Here is a 17,584-nt window from a genome sequence, read left to right as displayed (position 1 = left end):
GTCTGATTTTGTAAGTACTGTAACCAGACAGGCTTGTCATCTCAGATTAATGGTGGACTGTTTTCTTTCTTTTTTGGGATAGGATAAAAAAATGTCAGTGCTCACTTCTCCAAGAGGAAAGGTAGAAGTGGTTCATTGCCGAAGAACAGAATCACAGGATATTTATTGTATCAAAAACCTCATTAGAAAGTTTACCCAGAAGCTGTTTGGGAGGCTTAATATCATCTATCTTCTGTAAGTATGTAGCTAAGTAAGCCAAGAATGTTTATCAACTTTTTTTTTTAATTGGGAAAATAACTTCACTTTATTTGGGGGTATGATGTCTAGTCTCAGAACTTCTAGAATTGTTTCTTGATGCCAGCAGCCGAGACTGATGTCTTGGTAGTATGGTGGTGGGAGCTTCTCCTTGCTGGTTTCCCCAAGCAGTACTCTCTTCTTATTTTGAAAGATGGTTGGCTGCTTTTGACAGACACCTCGGTCTGAATATCTGCCATTTTCCTGGCCACTGAGAAAAAGGCTGTTTATCAGTTTTATCACACATGAGGAAGGGATCCCACTCCTTATCTTATGGGGCTTTATGGTGAGGAAATGGGCAGCAAGAAAATCTGTCCTGCTGAGCAGATCTCCAGGAGCAACCAATCTCTAAGTCTTATAACAACCGCAAATTGAAAGGGTTTTGAATTCAGGCAAATTTGAGTTCAAATCTCAACTGCCCCACCCACTAGTAGAGTGGGGTAAGGTAATAATATCCGCTGCTAGTTTTGAGAATTTATTTTCTGTCAGGGGCTGTGCTTTATCCAGTCCATTTTGCAGTTGAGAAAATGGAGGCTTGCCCAAGGTCAAACAGTTAGTAAGTGACAAAGCCCAGATTTGCTCTTAACCATTGCTATTAAAATGGTCTTCTAAACTTCAAAATATGCACGGATTTTTTTCCCTTGTTTTTTTTTTGTTGTGGTTGTTGTTTGTTTTTTGGACACTAGGATGTATGCATTTTATAATCTGTTCCTTATTATTTTTGTTGAAAAAGATAAAAGATAGCTCAGTATTCTGGGTTTTATAAAGCTTCATATTAAATAGAATTGAAATGTTTAAAGTAAGGCCAGTCTAAGACATTAAAATTTGTAGTTTCTGATTATTGCACTGATGAATATAAAGCAAATGTTCACAATTTTGTGGGAGAACAGCAAGGCAACATGTATAAAATGCTTTAAAAATGTGTATATCAATTAAATGATTCCACTTTTTGGCATTGTGGTGGGTTAAACACCGTAATGATGTCCTCTGGATGGAAACATGTCCACACACACACACACACGAACACAAAAGGTAAGGACTGTGCAGAGAGCATTATCAACATGAAATCAGAAACTTTAAGAAAACAGCAGGAACCAGTGCCACCTATTCCTTGAGGATTTTTGCTACATTCTAGAAACCTCCAGCTTCTGTTTTGAAAGCTTTGCAAAGAAGAGAAGGTAAATACACCCCCCACCTAAGGAGGGAAGTATTAGATCCTGGGTTGCTCATTGTAAGGATGCACGAGACATAAACCCACTGCTGACGCTGGGACGGTAGGGAAAGTAGACTTTTCAACCTCAGCACGGAATGAAGGGGGACAAAGCCTTTAAGAATTTGTAAGCATGTGTTGATTTAAAGTCCATGCTGATTATCTTTGTGCTCCCAAAAAGCTTCAAAACTTCCTAAATAATGAGTACATTTCAGAGAAAAACTATGTTTGTTTATCATTAGACAGAATAAAGCAAATAAAATGGAGAATTTGATTAAAAGTGGTTGCAAATTAGTAGTGTGTCCAGGAAACTGGCTGAAATAACACAAATCAGGTCTGAAGGATGGAGCTTCAACCCAGACTTCCAATAATGCACCCAGATAGAATTCTAAGCAAAATGCACTTACAGTCAAAAATCAAAATATATAAGGAAACATGCGCCATTAGGGAGAACCAACAACCAAAAATATACAGCAGAATCAGACCCTCAAAGACTTCAGATGTTAAGTCAGTCAAAGAATAGAAAACAACTGTGCTTACTATATCTACAGTGAAAAGATATATTTTTTAAAAACCATAAAAATGAATAATGAGATTTGAAAAAAAAAGTCAAATAAGCTATCCAGAAATGAAAATATAGTTAAAAGCTCATTGGATGAATTAAACATCATAACCAACACAATTGAAGACAGAGGTAGCAAGTAGCAAACTGGAGGACCAATGCCACTGAATTATCCAGAATTCAGCACAAAGAGACAGAGGCAAAAAAGTAAGAATGGAACAGTTAACAGTTACAGTTGGGTCTAATCAGACTTCTAGAAGGAGTTAACAGGAAGTAGAAGAGGCAATATTTGAAGAAGTCATGGCTGACAGTTTTCCAGGATGTTTGAAAAGCACCAATTCTTAGATCTGGAAAACTCAGTGAAACCCAAACAGGATAAACTCACAGAGAAATTCCCGACTAAGCACATCATAATGCACAGAAAAATGCCAAAGCTGGAGAGAAGATTTGGAAAATTATCAGAAAGAAAAGACAACTTGCCTGCAAACAATTGAAGATTAGACTAATAATGATTTCTCACTAGCAACCATGATAACCAGATATAGTAGAATATATTCAGTATTGGAGAGAAAATAGCACCAAACTAAAATTGTATACTGAGGGAACAGGTTTTCAATACCTACAGGAAAATAAATGCATTTTGAGGCCAACAAAAACTGAATTAGTTTATCAATGAATCCTGAATAAAGGGAATTCCTCAGAATATACTGTAGGCAGAAATAATATCTCAGCTGGAAAGCCAAGGATACAAGAAAGTAAATATGTGTGCAAATATGTTAATTCTAAGATAAAAAATCAAACTTGCATAAAGCATTAAGAAAAATGACTAATATAGATACTAAATATAAATAGGAAGTTATAAGATATAAATAATAACAGGTAAAATTCAGAACAAAAATAGAAGATAAATTGGCAGGTGCATAATTAGAATGAAAGTACTCTTAAAGTATTATCCAAGAGGAGGGTAGGATTCAAAGGTACTTCCCTTCCTTCCCAGAAACCACATGTCCAAGCCTACGATGGGGTAAATTATTAATTTTTATTGAAAGACATTAAGGAAGACCTAAATAAATGAACAGGTATACATATTCTTGAATAGGAATATTTAATAATGTAAAGAAGTCAGTTCTCCTCCAGTTAAAATCCTGCTAGGATTACTTGTTGAAGTTGATAATATGGGTGTGAATTTATATGGGAGAGCAAGGGGCCAGAGTAACTTGAAAGAAGAAAAATAAGGTGGAGAGATTTGCCCAACTAAAGAGTCATTATAGCTGTAGTAACCTGGATGATGTGGTAATGGCCAAGGAATTAAAGATCCCAGAAAGAGACCCACACTTATATGAAAACTTGATGACCAGGCCAGTGGGGAAAGGATGTACCACTCAATAAATGGTGCTGGGACAATTTGTTATCCATATGGAAAAAAGAATAAATGTAAAGACCAACCTCCTGTCAAAGAAAGAAGAAAGAAAGAAAGAAAGAAAGAAAGGGAAGGAGGGAGGGAGGGAAAAAAGAAAGAAAAAAACCCAATTCTGGGTTAATTTATTATGTAAATGTGAAAAACAGCTAACATTGTTGATGGAATCTCCTAGATTCCAAATTCATTTATCCAGCTTCCTGATGGATGTCACCCCTCGAATACCTAGTAGGTACTTTATACCCAGAGTGATCACCACCTGCCTCTGGATTACTCTGTCTTTTCTTTCCCAATCTCGGTAACTCCAGCAGCTCCAAACTTTCACTTGCTTGGACCAAAAACCTTGGTGTCACCTTCACTCTTGCTCTTACCTCCCACACCAGCAGCGCTGTCAGCTCCACCTTCAGAACACATCCAGAACCTGGCCTCTTCTTTCCGCCTCACGTTTCCTGCTGAGATGAGGTATGAAGCACCAGCATTCCCACTTGAGTATTTCAACAGCCCCTCTCTAGTCTCTGCTTCCACCTTGGCATCAGCTCTTGCTGCCCAACACCCCCCTCCCACCCCCAATCCCAGCAAGCTATTCTCAACATAATAGCCGGAGCAACACTTCACACCAGCCAGATCCTGTTGTGCTCTGCTCAGAACCCTCCACTGGTCTGCCACATGCCTGCCATGATCTGGTGTGGAGTCCACCCTTTTCCCTCTGACCTCACTCCCTGGAGCTCCACTGAGTTCCTTTATTTCTCCTGGAGCACCCCAGGCATAGGTGTGCCTCATCCTACAGTTACAGAGGCGTTTCCATCACACCTCAAATGCTGCCTTCTTCTGGAAGCGCACCTACATGCACCTGCGCGGTTCATCCTCTTCCCCCAATATTTCTTCATAGCACTTGTCCCTCTGGACATTCTGTGCATTTCAGTTTAGTTTTGTTTTTTTTTTTTTTAAATTGTTCTGTCTCCAGTTACTAGAACGTCGGCTCTACGAGGGGAGGGATTTTTGCCTGTTCTCTGCTGTGTGCCCAGAACCTAGGAAAAAACTTAGCCCTTGGTCTGTATTCAACAAATGTTTATTGCATTAATGAATAAATCCTGCCTAAGCCCCAGCATCCTCATCTACGAAATGGACAGTTATACCTAATTTGCAGGATGAATGGGACAGTGAGAATAGTTTTTAAATACAGGGCGGAGCCTAGCTCCTAGGAGGTGCTCAGAACTGCTTCCCACCTTCCCTCTGGTTTTGCCTATAAGGGAGCAGGGACTAGGGTCAGAAAGCGGCAGGCTTTTCTATCATTTTCCTCTCTTCCTTTCTCAGCAACCAGGCAGCCATAGAATAGGAGAAAGGACTGCTTTATATATGGAATTCTCTTCCATATATATTGCTAAAAGAAATCAACAAGCCACAGAACATGGTACAAAGTGAGGCATGATTGCCTCTGAGATGGAAAAGCAAGTGGCAAGGGGCCACTGTATACCTTAATGAGTCTTGAATCTTTCCCACGTGGATAAATTTCTGGATGCAAATAAATTACAACCCCCCAGCTTGGTAGCAAATGTGTGCTTGTGACTTGCCCCTCCTGGAGTGAAGTGTGTCACCATTGGCCTGAGCAGGAGGGGACATGGTTGGGCTGTGCAGGTGATCACCAGTGACCCATGAGATCATTTGTCAAGGGCCCATCCTTTTAGGGGGTATTCAGAACATGGCATGGAGGATGGGGGCGGGTTACAACTGGTGACTTCCTACAGATTTTTTTCAAAAGCCTTCTGCAAATCTCAAATCCTGTACACGGTCACATACTAATTATCAGAAAGTTCTTAACAGCCTATTTCTGAAGATGAGCTTCACACCGTTGCTGGGCCTTGGCTGTCAGGGTACCTCAAATCCACACATCTCATGTGTTTATGTATTTTCTGAATCGGCAGATATGAAAAGCATAATTTTTGCCACATGGGAGTGGAGTAGCAAAAGGTTTTTTTTTTAAATGTTAAAATGGGATCCTAATAACTAAAAAGGCTGTGACCTACCTTAGAAGCCAGCATATCTTCAGAAGTAAAAGCAAATTTACATTTTCATCAGCATATATCCAGCCCATACAACCTTTCTGTTTTCCTGTTAGGTAATTCCCAACCCCTTGCCAGGCCAACCTTAAGACTCAGAGATCCATTTTACAAGCATGTCTACAACTGGAGGTTTCTTCCCCAGTTTTATTGCATTTCATTATATTACCTGCTGGCTCAGTCACAGATTATAGGAATGAATACAACTGACCTCACCTAAAAACCCTGCTAAATTGTAGGGGAGAAAATGAGCAGATAGGGCATAGCAGATGAGTGGGGATAGGGCCAAAGGAATAGGCCACATCAAGTGCATGTGTCACAGTACAGGGGGCTTGGAGGGGGGGGGGGAACGTGACAGACTCTGGGAACACCCGGATCTGTGCCATTCGTGCTGCTTAATAAAGCAGAAAATGGGGATACTGTTTCACCCAAGATTTCCATCAAGTGTAGTTAAATAAAATGAGTTTTGGCTGAACTTGGAAAATTCGCTAAACCAAGTGAACAAATGAGACATTACTTTAATGAAAAGAACTCTGATTTCGCTTGCTGGAAAATATCCTTGAGCTTTAACATATTTTGTGTGAAATATATACATGTGTATATATTCTTTTGATTTGGGTTATTCCATAGAAAAATTCTAAATCCAACTTTTAAAAATAAGACTCTCCTTCTACCTTTCTCCTCCTCTCCCTTCTTTTCTCCTACAATGGTTTTTTGTTTTTTTTTTTTAATCTGTCCCATATAGGAGTAATGTTAAGAGGTAATAAGAAGTGGAAATTATAGATACAAAAGGATAATGCTACAAAAGTTACTTTCTTGCACTCAGCCATTTGGAAATTGAAGTGCATTTTCCCATTGAAACAACGTTATTCATGGCTGGCTTCCCAGGCCAACCCACAAAAGCCTATTTAATCTATAATGTCTGTGTGGTATAGTACTGTGCTAATTATACTATGGAACCCAACCACCACCCTAGGTTCCCATGGATAAATGTGTTTCAAGTTCAAATTAGGATTCCAGTAACACATTTCCCTTGTTTCCCTAAGGGGATGGCAGTTGCCTTGTCCCAGCTCTTGCCCACTTCCTCCTCCTCCACCACCGTCATTGCTGGGTCCTGTGCCTTGGGCATTTTCTCATCTGAATTAGAGTGAGGACTATCACTGTGAAGCTGTAGGTCATGGCTCTGGGAACCTGGGGCAGAGGAGCCCAGAGGATCAAGAGCCTGGGGGAGCCAGTGCAGTAATGGGAAGAGGGGCAGAGCTTCAGTGAATCAGAGTGGAGAGGTTGGGGGCTGCATCCTTTTGCTAATGAGTCCCCTGTGAGGATAATATATTCTTGGGACCAGAGGGCAGTCTGCTGTCTTCTTTCCATGGTAGCCAGTGCTAGGGTGGGGCCTTTGTGGCCGGTGCACCCAGAGGAGTTCCCCCATGGCTGAGGAGTGGCTGAGGAGGAACAGTGGCTGTAGGTACTGAGATCAACATGCTTAGCACAGTGTTTCCCAAAGATGTCTGTACCTTTGGTTTTTTTGGAGGAGCATTTTAATCGTTTTTTCTCCAACTTAAGATATCAGTAGATTTCACTCAGCTGAAAAAGTGAAAATGACATCTCAATTTCTATACAAATGGTTCTCCATGCGGTAAACTATATCCTGTCTCTAAGTCAGAGCTCATGCCAGGCTGCATGGCAGGGGATCAGTTGGGGAGGACCATCAAGATGTCCCTTTGGGACAACCACCAGAATAAGAGTTGGAAGACCTGCTTCTCCACCCTTGCCTTTTTTTTTTAACTTGCCGGGTTGCCTTGGCTTAAGCCAGACCCCTCAGGGTCTCCATTTCTGCAGCCGGATCGGGTGATAGATGTTCACATCCCGTTAGAATCCATCAGCCCAAGGACCTGGGCTCAGGGTTTGGAGAAATTGGTTAAGAGAGACCCGGAGGTGGGTCTAAACTCTTCACTTCATTGCTTTGCATAGGTGACCAGCTCACTCTGGTTTTCTCAGGACTTGTAGCCCTGATGGTCCCATAACCTGGGAACCTTCTCAGTCTCAGGTAAGTGGGGACAGGTGGCCACTCTAACTTGACATGTTTAGGCCAGTGCAGTGGAACTGGCAACATGGGAAGTATCGGGAAAATGACAGTCAGACAATTTCCCCAGCCAATCTCCAAGGGAAGGGTATTGCACACTTCACATAAATACAACACCTTTCTAACAAAATGTAATTTTCAATCAAAATTTAGTTGGTAGTCCCAGATGTCCTGAATGATGTTGTTATCTCATAGTTGCTGCCACACTATTCCCACCTCTTCCAAAGGTTATGCAGTGGCTGGAAGACTTGGGTAGCCAAAGGAGGGGGAAAAGATAACACCTCATCCTCTCCCTTTTGATAATCTTAGTCATGTGTGCAGTTTTAATCCTTTCTACAGGGAAAAGGCAAACCTTGCTGTTACCCTCTGCAATGACAAGGAGGAAATCATGGCCCAGGCTACCTTCGTGGACTATCCCAACTGGAATGTCTCCAATCAGGACAACTGGGTATCCGTGTTCCGGGAGCTTGACAGTGAAATCCCATGCACAGTAAGCAATTACACACAGTTCTTATTAGAACAGCCTTAATTTTGAAGGGAAGTCCTATGTTTGCACATATGTCTTTCCAGTTTTGAGACCGAGCAGTGCAAGACTCACAATAGAACATGACATCATGATAGTTAGAAACAAAGTTAGCTAGTGGGGAAGAAGAGCAAGTCTAAGAGCAAGAGGCCAGAGAGGATACAGAAAGGACGGTCATAGCCAGATCAGTCATCTGGTGGCAAGGCCTCACTCACCTCTGCTGGTGAAGACTAAGAGGGAGCAGGGAATTAGTGAGGATGTCAGATGTGTGCTTCTCAGGTCTTCACACTGTGCCCCCCAGGATCAATGTTCAAAGTCTTTTTTTTTTTTTAATTTTTTTAACTGAAGTATATTTGATACACGTTATATTAGCTTCAGGTGTACAACAGTGATGGACAGCTGTATGTGTTATGCTATGCTCACCCCAAGTGTAGCCATTGACTGTATTCCCTATGCGGTATCTTTCATCCCCGTGACTTACTCATTCCATAACTGGAACTGCCCCTCCCACTCCCTTTCATCTATTTTGCCTCCCGCCCTCCCTCCCTTCTAGCAACCACCAGTTTGTTCTCTGTGTTTATGGGTCTGTTTCTGTTTTTTTTTTTTTTAAATCTATTTGTTCATTTGTGTTTTAGATTCTACATATGAATGAAATTATTTGGTATTTATCTTTCTTTGCCTGACTTACTTCACTTAGCTTAATTCCTTCTAGGTCCATCTATCTTGTCACAAATAGCAAGATCTCATTTTTTAATGGCTGAGTAATATTCCATTATATGTGTATATATGTGCATGCATGTGTGTGTGTGTGTGTGTATGTATATATACCACAGCTTCTTTACCCATCTGTCAGTGGACACTTAGGCTCAGTGTCTAAAGCCTTTGATATATTGGGAGGGCACCTGCCTTTACACTGTTGCTCCCGTAACAGTGATAATAGAGCCTCAGATTCCTGTTGCACTCTGTAATTTTCAAGGTGCCCTGGTGGACTCTGGCTCATTTGATGTTTTCTAGCTGTGAGCAGTTTACAACCTGTTGGCAACCTGACTTGGTAGGTGGTGCCGAGTCTGAGCTTTCTCTGACCTCAGCCTGCCAGAGCCAGGCCTGCATATGGGCCCAGTCCTGTGGAGAGCTAGAGGCTATGACCAGGGATAGCATGCTTGTCTGTCAGTTGAATCCAAGAGTGTGTCCCCAGAGCCCTAGGGAATGCTGATGGCGTGATTGAGTGAGTTCACCTCCCCATATACACTTGTATGTGCACACACACACACAGCCACATGTGCCCCAACACGTCATCCGGCATTTATTCAGCTAAATAATGTCTTCCCTTTGTCCTTTGCTTCTCTCTCCCTCACCACTCTATACATCCAGTTGCCATATTTAGAAAAATTATCTTAAAGTTGGAAATAGGCCAAAAAGATGCTTTTGGTCCAATGCTTGTATCTTTGATCGATTATCTATTGACCGGACTATGATACAGTTCTACAGGAACAGTGATTAACTTTGTAGATTTTTGTCCATGCGAGATATAAATTTCTGTTTCGTGGAAGAGATCCTCTCAGAAGTTATGGTTGGTAGCCTTGCAGGACATTAACTCTTTTGTTTCTTGCCCAGCAATCTTATTCTAGAATTCCCTCATTAAAATACCTAAGGTAACCAGCTCCTCAGGTACTGCAAATTGTTTCTGTCATCCCACTGATCAGATCCTTAATGGACGGGTTGACTAACTCTGTGACTAACTCTGTGTTTATTTGGATGTTTGTGTTAGGACCACGATTTTACCTTTTCAAACATCCTAATTCAACACCCTTATTCATAAATTTTTTCCCCTTTGGTTCCTTTGTTTATTCTCTTAAGGTTATTTCTCTTTGAACACATTTTAAACTCCTCAGCAGTGCAGAGCTCCGCCATCCCTTATGGTGGCCATCAGCCATGTGTAGCTATTGTGTACTTGAAGTGCACCAGTCTGAATTAAGGTGTGCTTTAAGTGTAATAAAATAGACACTGAACTTCAAATATTTAGTAGGAAAAGAGAGTGTAGAATGTCTCACAATTCCTAATTTGTCAAAATGATAATTTAAGTATGTTAGGTTAAATGAAATATATTGAAGATGAATTTTACATATCTATCTTTGTTCTTTTTTTATACATCATCGACTAGGAAATTACATATGCAGCTTCTGTGGCTCAAGTTATTTTGTTACTGGACAGCATTGATATAAAGCCTCAAGGCTTAATGTCTTACTTAGCCCAGGGGTATTTGCAACTGAAGTAATGCTTTTTATCGTAAAGCTAAAGAATAAATGTTGAATTATTATATTTTTGATGGAAGAGAGAATTTGGAAGATAAATCAGCCAAATAATAAACTGTGTACTCCTAGGACTAGTCCTGTTCAGAATCTGAAGCAGGTGTTAAGTCAGGTGGTTGTGGGGTGAGCCGGTAACACACGGGAGGGCTCACAGCACTGTTGTAGCTATTGCTATCGCAATGATAGGGTTTCTCTTGTTTGCCTGAACCAAGCTCATGATTCTTCTCTTGCCATTTTATGTCTGATAAACACCCCTTCTGAGTATTCCTAAGGTATGCATTATCCAACAGGAGGGGCACACAGCTGTGTGGGTGGTAACCCAAGGCTGCCTAAAAACATTGCTCAGAGGACGAGAAACACAGAAAGCACTCCTGTTGTCCTGATCTAGGTGCAAGCAGCACCCTCACCAGTAAACCCCCTCACATTTGCATTAGCTCTGAAATTGGAAGATTTGTCCATAAACACTGGGTACCGAGTTGAGCGGACCCATGGCTGGATGTACGGAATAACTGCTCACTATTGAGGCCACTTTAAATGTCTTCAGAAGTAGGGGACAAAGCTCTTTAAAAACTGGAAATATTTAACCTGAAGTCCAGTTCCAATCTTGCTACTTTGTTTCCAGCTCTCAGGTTTTCTGGATCCCAAGAGTAATATTTGATTCTGACTCTGGGAATGTTGAACAAAACAAGCCATTGGATTCATAACGTGGCATCTGCCTTCCATCCTTCAAATTCATAAGAGAATCTTTCTCTTGTGTCACTTGAATAGAGCAGCAGCTGCTGACTCAAGAGCCCCAGGGAATGGGTGATTGTCTTTCACTTGGCATAGACACCCCCCGAGGACAAGACTACTGAGTTAATAATCGATTTCACTCCCCTGCAGGCACTTCCCTGCCCCGAGCCCCATTCGTGAGGGCAGGACGAAGGGCTGGATGCATTGGACTCATTTACAATCCCCGTTTCCTTGAATAATTCTAAGCTACGAGGACAGAAGGCAGCAAATGGAGTCAGTGAGATAGCTTGAACACTGCCTGAGTGTCTCATCACCATACACATAAAATCTCACCCCCAAAACCAGGCAGTTCCAAGACTGTGGCTACCTCCAAATTGTCCCCCTGACCACCCCTGAGGCAGCCCGAATGCTGACTCAGCCTTTAATCCTGTTCTCTTTCTTGTGCAGCCTCTGAACACGTTGTTCCTGCACCTCTTTGTGGCCGTGGACGAGTACTCTGTTGGCTGCTGCAGAGAGATTACTCAGTGAGTGGCTGGGGTCTTGCAGAGGAGGACGTCAGGGGGGCTGGCTGACACACCGCAGACAAGACCTGTTAGTGCCAAAATGACAGGAAAGAGACCGTGTGCCTCGTTTTAAAATATTTTCAAAGGACATGAGATCCTTTGAGGTGTTTAATTTGCTTGTAACCCATGGCTGTATTGAAGCCTCTATGTTGAATAGCTGTGCTATTTCTGAAAGAAAACCATAGACATTTCTTTGAGTCAACACTCCCTTTGACACACATCTTTCAGGATCATCCCTGAGGCAAACAGGTAGTACAGTCATTAAAAAAAAAAAAAAAAAAGATTTGTGGGGAGGGGGAGTAAAGCATCACAGGTTTGGATGTTTCTAAAAATAGTTCTCCTCCATCTTATCTTTAGAAACGTTTATTAACCTGACAGACTGCGGAAGCATCCTGAATAATCTGGCGTGGCGAAACATGATCCGTCAGGCTACCTGGTGATGGTGCGGGGTCTCTGACAGCCTGCACCGACATTTGGGGGTGGTGGCCTCTGCTTTCAAGTCACTTTGTAATGTCACACCAGATCATCCAGATGCCAGGTCAAAGGTTAATGTCAGCAGAAATCTGGTGTGCCACATGAATGTGGCACTCTTTCTTCACTCTACCTCCATAGAACAGACAAAAAAGAGGCCAGTTGGAATTTCAGGATGCATAGAGAAGGAAGAAAAACTACCTTGAAGATGTTCTTGCCTTTGCAGGCAAGCAGCAGAGGGGCCCAGGTGGACTGATGAACAGCTGATGTTTTTAGTGAAGGCCTGTGTCTCACACAGTGCCAGCTAGTAGAATTGCTTTGGTCCTAACACCTGTGTCGCCCTCTCTTCCCCTTGCCAGGAGCGTGTTTAAGGCAGTGCCGGAGCTGCATTTCATATTCCTCATTGTGCCATCCTATATGAGCCTAGGTAAGGTCTACGCAACCACCTCCTGTCCGCAGTTGCCAAGGTGGGAAACTCATGCTGAAAGTGGCGCTCTGGGGAAACTGCAATAAGCTGGGTCACCAGGCCCTAAATGTATCATGTGCCTATTTGATCATAGAACAATTAAAATACCACTTAGTACAGAAGTTATATTTTGTTCTGAAGTCCAAAAGTTATCCCTTGGTAAAACGAGGCCACATTTCTTTCTCTGAATGATTTAGGCTCAACTCTCATAACCGTGTTTGAGCAAGTGGGGAACATTCCAAGTCTGACGTACGATGAAGACTTCGCTGTGCATATATGTCACAGGCAGAAGCATTACCCCCAGCTGCACATCCGCAGGGCCAGGTAAGCCTGGAGCAGCGCCTTTTCTGACCTCACGTGAACCTGGACACTTACTGTACAAAGAAATTGCCAATTCTTACATGAGTGTGTGTAGCTTGGATTAAATTATTTTATGATGCCTTTGGAGATGTTTACAGTTCCCCCTGCTAACTTAATTTACAGGACTAAATATCTGACAAGACTCATTTGGTACTGTGTGGCTGGCAAAGTTGCACATTTACTACCGAAGGGGTTTCTGAAAACATGCACTCCTCGATCCCACACTGGGTGAAATAACTTCCAAATATACTTAAAAATAAACCTGCCTGTTTAGTTTTCCCAGTAAAGCCCACCTGTTTTCTGAGATTGACCCCAAAGAGGAGTTTTGTAAATTGAAGGTCTTTACTGTCAGTGGCCCCAAAGACATGCCCCGAAGTTTAGCAGCCTTAAGGAGATGGCTCTGGCACATTCCATTTTCAAAGATGGCTGCAACACCATCTTCCATCCCACAAGCTCTCCTACAAGGTGATCTTGGGAGGCTATTGTGCTGGAGAGGCTGCATGTTGGCCCTGGGGTCCACAGCCCCAGTGTGACTCCCACTGACAGTCTGCATAGATCTCCAGCCATGTGAATGAGCCATTGTGGACGTCCAGCCAAGGACAGCCCCTCCATATCTGGAGCCCAGCTGACATGTGACTGCAGCAATAGTAGAGACCCCAAGCAAGGACTGATCAGTTGAGTCCTCCCAGATTTCTGACTCACAAAATTGTGACCAAAATAAAAGGGCTTTTTTGAAATAAAAGTGCATATGTAATCATTTTACAAAGCTGATCACTTGGTTTTATCAGTGAAGAATAAATGATGTTTTACTGGGTCAACTGTTGCCACAAATGCTGGATTTCTTTAGAAAGTATTAAGTTTTTAAGAAGTGAGAGCTTACTCTTTGCCAGTCATGTGGTATTACAGCATAATTGTTAAGAATTTGCAATAGCAGCATGAGATACAGATTCTCTTCTTGATTCAACTACTGACCAAATGGGTTACCTTAAAAAAGGAGCTTGGCCTCTTCAGGCCTCAGTTTTCTCCCAGTATTGGGGCATTGTCTACTGCATGGGATAACTGCAATGACTGGATGAGCTGACGGATCATCTAAGTAGTTAGAACAAGTACTTAGCACACTTCCAGTCACGTGTTAGTGCTCAAGGAAATGAAATATTATTAATATTAAGTTAAATAGGGGTGCCTGGTTGGCTCAGTTGGTTAGTGTCTGCCTTTGGCTCAGGTCATGATCCTAGTGTCCTGGGATTGAGCCCTGCATCAGGCTCCCTGCTCAGCGTGAATCCTGCTTCTCAGTCGCCACCCCCCCACCTCTCTCTTTCTCTCTCAAATAAATAAATAAATTCTTTAAAAAATATTAAATAGGGAAGACAAACCCAGCTACAATGAACTTGAATGCTGGGTGGCTTAGGAAAGAAAAGGACAGAGAAGGAGGAAGATAGCTTCAGAGAGAACCTCTGTGGCCCACCCCCACCCCCAGATCTAAATACCCATCAATAAGTAGATGTTTACATTTACAAACTGTGGTGCATCCATGCAGTGGTTGCTTCTCAGCAATGAAACGCAATGAACTTCTTATAGACACAGTAGGGCTGATCAATCTCCGTTCATGCTGAGTGAAAGAAGGCAGACACGGAAACAAAGACCATAAACTATTGACTCCTCTCATGTGATGCACAAATGGCTAATCTGGAGGGAGAGAGAGCAGGTGAGTGGTTGTCTCTGGTGGAGGGAAGAGTGCACCTGGAAGGAACACACTGGTATTTTGGGGCAGTGGTTATGTTCTGTGTATTGATTGGAGGGTATGCAGTTGCCAGAACTCACCCAATTTAAAACCTGTGCATTTGACTTTATGTTACTATGCCTCAATTTAAAAAAAAATAATTTAAAATAAGGCCTCACAGAGAAGGGAGCTTCTGAATCCGGTCAGCAAGGATTAGCCAGAGGATAGTCAAAGGGACAGATTGAGCAAAGCTGTGGAGGCAGGGGAGCACCTGGAATGTCTGTTCGCAGGCAGTAGACAAGTGTGGCTGCTGTGGGAGGTGTGGACAGGAAGAGCAGGCCACGGGATGGCAAAGAAAGAATTATGATAAGAAGGCTTTATCGTGGAGCCAGCAGGAAACACTGATGAAGAAAGGCATGATATGGCCTGGGTATAAAAGATAACTGACTGTCATGTGGTTCGTGGCTTATGAGGGAGGAGGAGCACAGAACAGTCTGGCCAAGAAATGATCCTAGTTGGAATTCAGGCAGTGACAAGTCAAAGAGATTCAGGTGGGGGGGCCAAGGGGTGCAGGGATGCAAGGAAATGTCTGAGGGGGAAAGTGTAGTTTGGTTGCCAGCTGGGTGGAGAAGTTGATGGATGAGAACAAGTTAACGGTGACTTGGGTTTTCAAGTATGTGTGTGGGAATGGTGGTGGGTTCCTTAGCCGAGAGTAGAAATAAGAACATTAGATGGTTAGGTGGGAGGTGGTAATAACAGGTCCTCTCATGAGTGAGGAGGTCATGAAAATAAAGGAGGTTGTCTAGTTGAGGAGGAGGTTTTAAGGTGAAAAAGCAGAGGCCTAGGGCAGAATTTTGAAAGGTGAAAATGAGCTGTTCAGGATAATAAGGAAGAAAGCTAGAAGAGAGGGAGAGAAGTCTTAGAGAAGTCAGACTCTTAAGTCTGGCAAATAATGTGGGGAAATCAAATAATTTGTGTCTAAAGAAGAGGCCTTTGGATTTAGAAATTTAAAAAGATACAGATGCGTTGAATAAAACTTATGAACTTCTAGCCAAACTGACTAAGAGAAAAGACAAATTACCAATACCAGAAATGAAAGAGGTGATACCACTCTAGATCTCATAGACAAGGATAAGGACTCTGTAAATTCAATAATTTAGATGAAATGGGTCAATTCCTTAAAAAACACAATCTGCCAAAACTCATTTAAGAAAAAAAATTGATAACTTGGGAGAATTCTGTATCTATTAAAAGTTGAATGAACTTTGGGTGAGAGGGAGGGTGGCTGCCCCCCCTCCACTGGCCTCTTCCCAGTCTCCATCCTGGTTTGCTTCTCTCCTTTTTCTCTTGTCCTCATGGCTCTGAACTCTGTCTTTCTAGGACCTGGGCCTCAGCTTTCTCTCAAGCTCATCCCATTGACTCCTCTGTGCCAACAATGGGCACATAGTCACCAGTGACCTACCTTCAGCCCCTTGGTTTGGGGTCTGGTCTTGTCCCTCCTTGAAGGGCAGAGTTGGGTTTTAGAAATCACATTGCAGTGAGCTGAATAATTGAGAGGTAAGGAAGGGAAAGCAGGGGGATATCCACTGGTCTTTAGAGAAGTTTGGTGATGAAGGAAAATAAAGAGAAGAAGGCAGATGATGAACATTATGCAAACAATGTAAGGTGATTCCATTTTTACTATCCACGTAGAGAATTTACGTTGTATTCTGAGATCCAGACAGCATATGTCTAAAGAAACATTACTGAGCAGTAAAATAAAGCGATATAAATTATCTGTCTAATTTAGGACAAGAGAGAAGAAAATTCCTTATAGAAAACCATTTTCCTTTCCTTTTTTCCTTTTTTTTTTTTAAAAATCCATAGCTAAATACACGCATCATAATTCTCTTTGTAAAACCCCTTTGGTCAGGATACAAATGCTAATGCAAGCCAAGTGCATTCTGAAGAAAAGGAATGCTGGGAGTGAAGTATATTTTTTAATAACATTTTTAATTGATTCTCTCACTTTTCAAATCCTCCTTCTTGATTTATGAAGTTTGTCTTGTTAGTATCAGCACAGGAAAATAGGTCCTCCTGCCCTTCATGAAATACAGTCTTTAAGGAAGTCTTATTGTAAAAGTATTCACAAGGAGGCAGTTTCTTTATTATGTTATGAGAAATTTACATAAATTTATTGCTTAGGATCTTGTAAGTAGTCTAATAATTGCTGAATTTTTGTCTTCATTTCATTTAAAAATCTCTCCTTTTATTCTGCCCTTTGCTAATTAGCTTGAGGGATGGGTTCATTTAATAAAATGAATTATATTTTCAAATTAGAACAATTTTTTAGACTAAAATTACTTGTTGCATTCTTCTACGTGAGCATATAGCTGCGCATACATGTGCCAGTATATGTATATTCACTCTTTGTCTCTCTTTTTGTCTGTATACAGTAATGATCATATGTTCTGTTAATTGTATTTTTCATTTAATATAACTGTTCATCATCCTTCCAGATCAGTTTTATTCTTTTGAATGGCTGCATGGTATTTCAACATGTGGCTCTACTATTCATTTAATTATTCCTAATTTATGGAAATTTGTCCTTATTTTTTTCTCCTAAAACAAGTAGTACTACAGCCTTGTACGTGTATCTTCGGGTACTCATGCTATTTTCTTTTCTGTAGTGTAGGTACCAGAAGTGGAATTTCTGGGTAAGAGTACATTAAATACTAAGATTTAAGAACAGGTGCTACCAAATTATTCAACGAAAATATTCATAAATTTTATATTCTAACCAGTGGAGTCTAGTTTCCTTATACTTCACTAATGCTG

At 41.7% G+C, this 17,584-nt stretch overlaps 1 protein-coding gene across 1 annotated transcript in view; it reads left to right on the top strand.

Annotated features, from left to right (window-relative positions):
- Nucleotides 1-17,584, top strand: part of CFAP61 (cilia and flagella associated protein 61) — a 281,559-nt gene that overhangs the window by 7,430 nt on the left and 256,545 nt on the right. The window contains exons 2-6 of the mRNA XM_059406453.1: nucleotides 83-234; nucleotides 7,963-8,113; nucleotides 11,635-11,711; nucleotides 12,581-12,648; nucleotides 12,885-13,011. Of these exons, the coding sequence (XP_059262436.1) occupies nucleotides 92-234; nucleotides 7,963-8,113; nucleotides 11,635-11,711; nucleotides 12,581-12,648; nucleotides 12,885-13,011 (566 nt within the window). The 5' untranslated portion in view covers nucleotides 83-91. The remainder of the gene's footprint in view (nucleotides 1-82; nucleotides 235-7,962; nucleotides 8,114-11,634; nucleotides 11,712-12,580; nucleotides 12,649-12,884; nucleotides 13,012-17,584) is intronic.

The sequence above is a fragment of the Mustela nigripes genome, chromosome 7 (assembly GCF_022355385.1).
Source record: "Mustela nigripes isolate SB6536 chromosome 7, MUSNIG.SB6536, whole genome shotgun sequence".
NCBI lineage: Eukaryota > Metazoa > Chordata > Mammalia > Carnivora > Mustelidae > Mustela > Mustela nigripes.
This window is presented reverse-complemented; position numbering and strand designations above follow the sequence as displayed.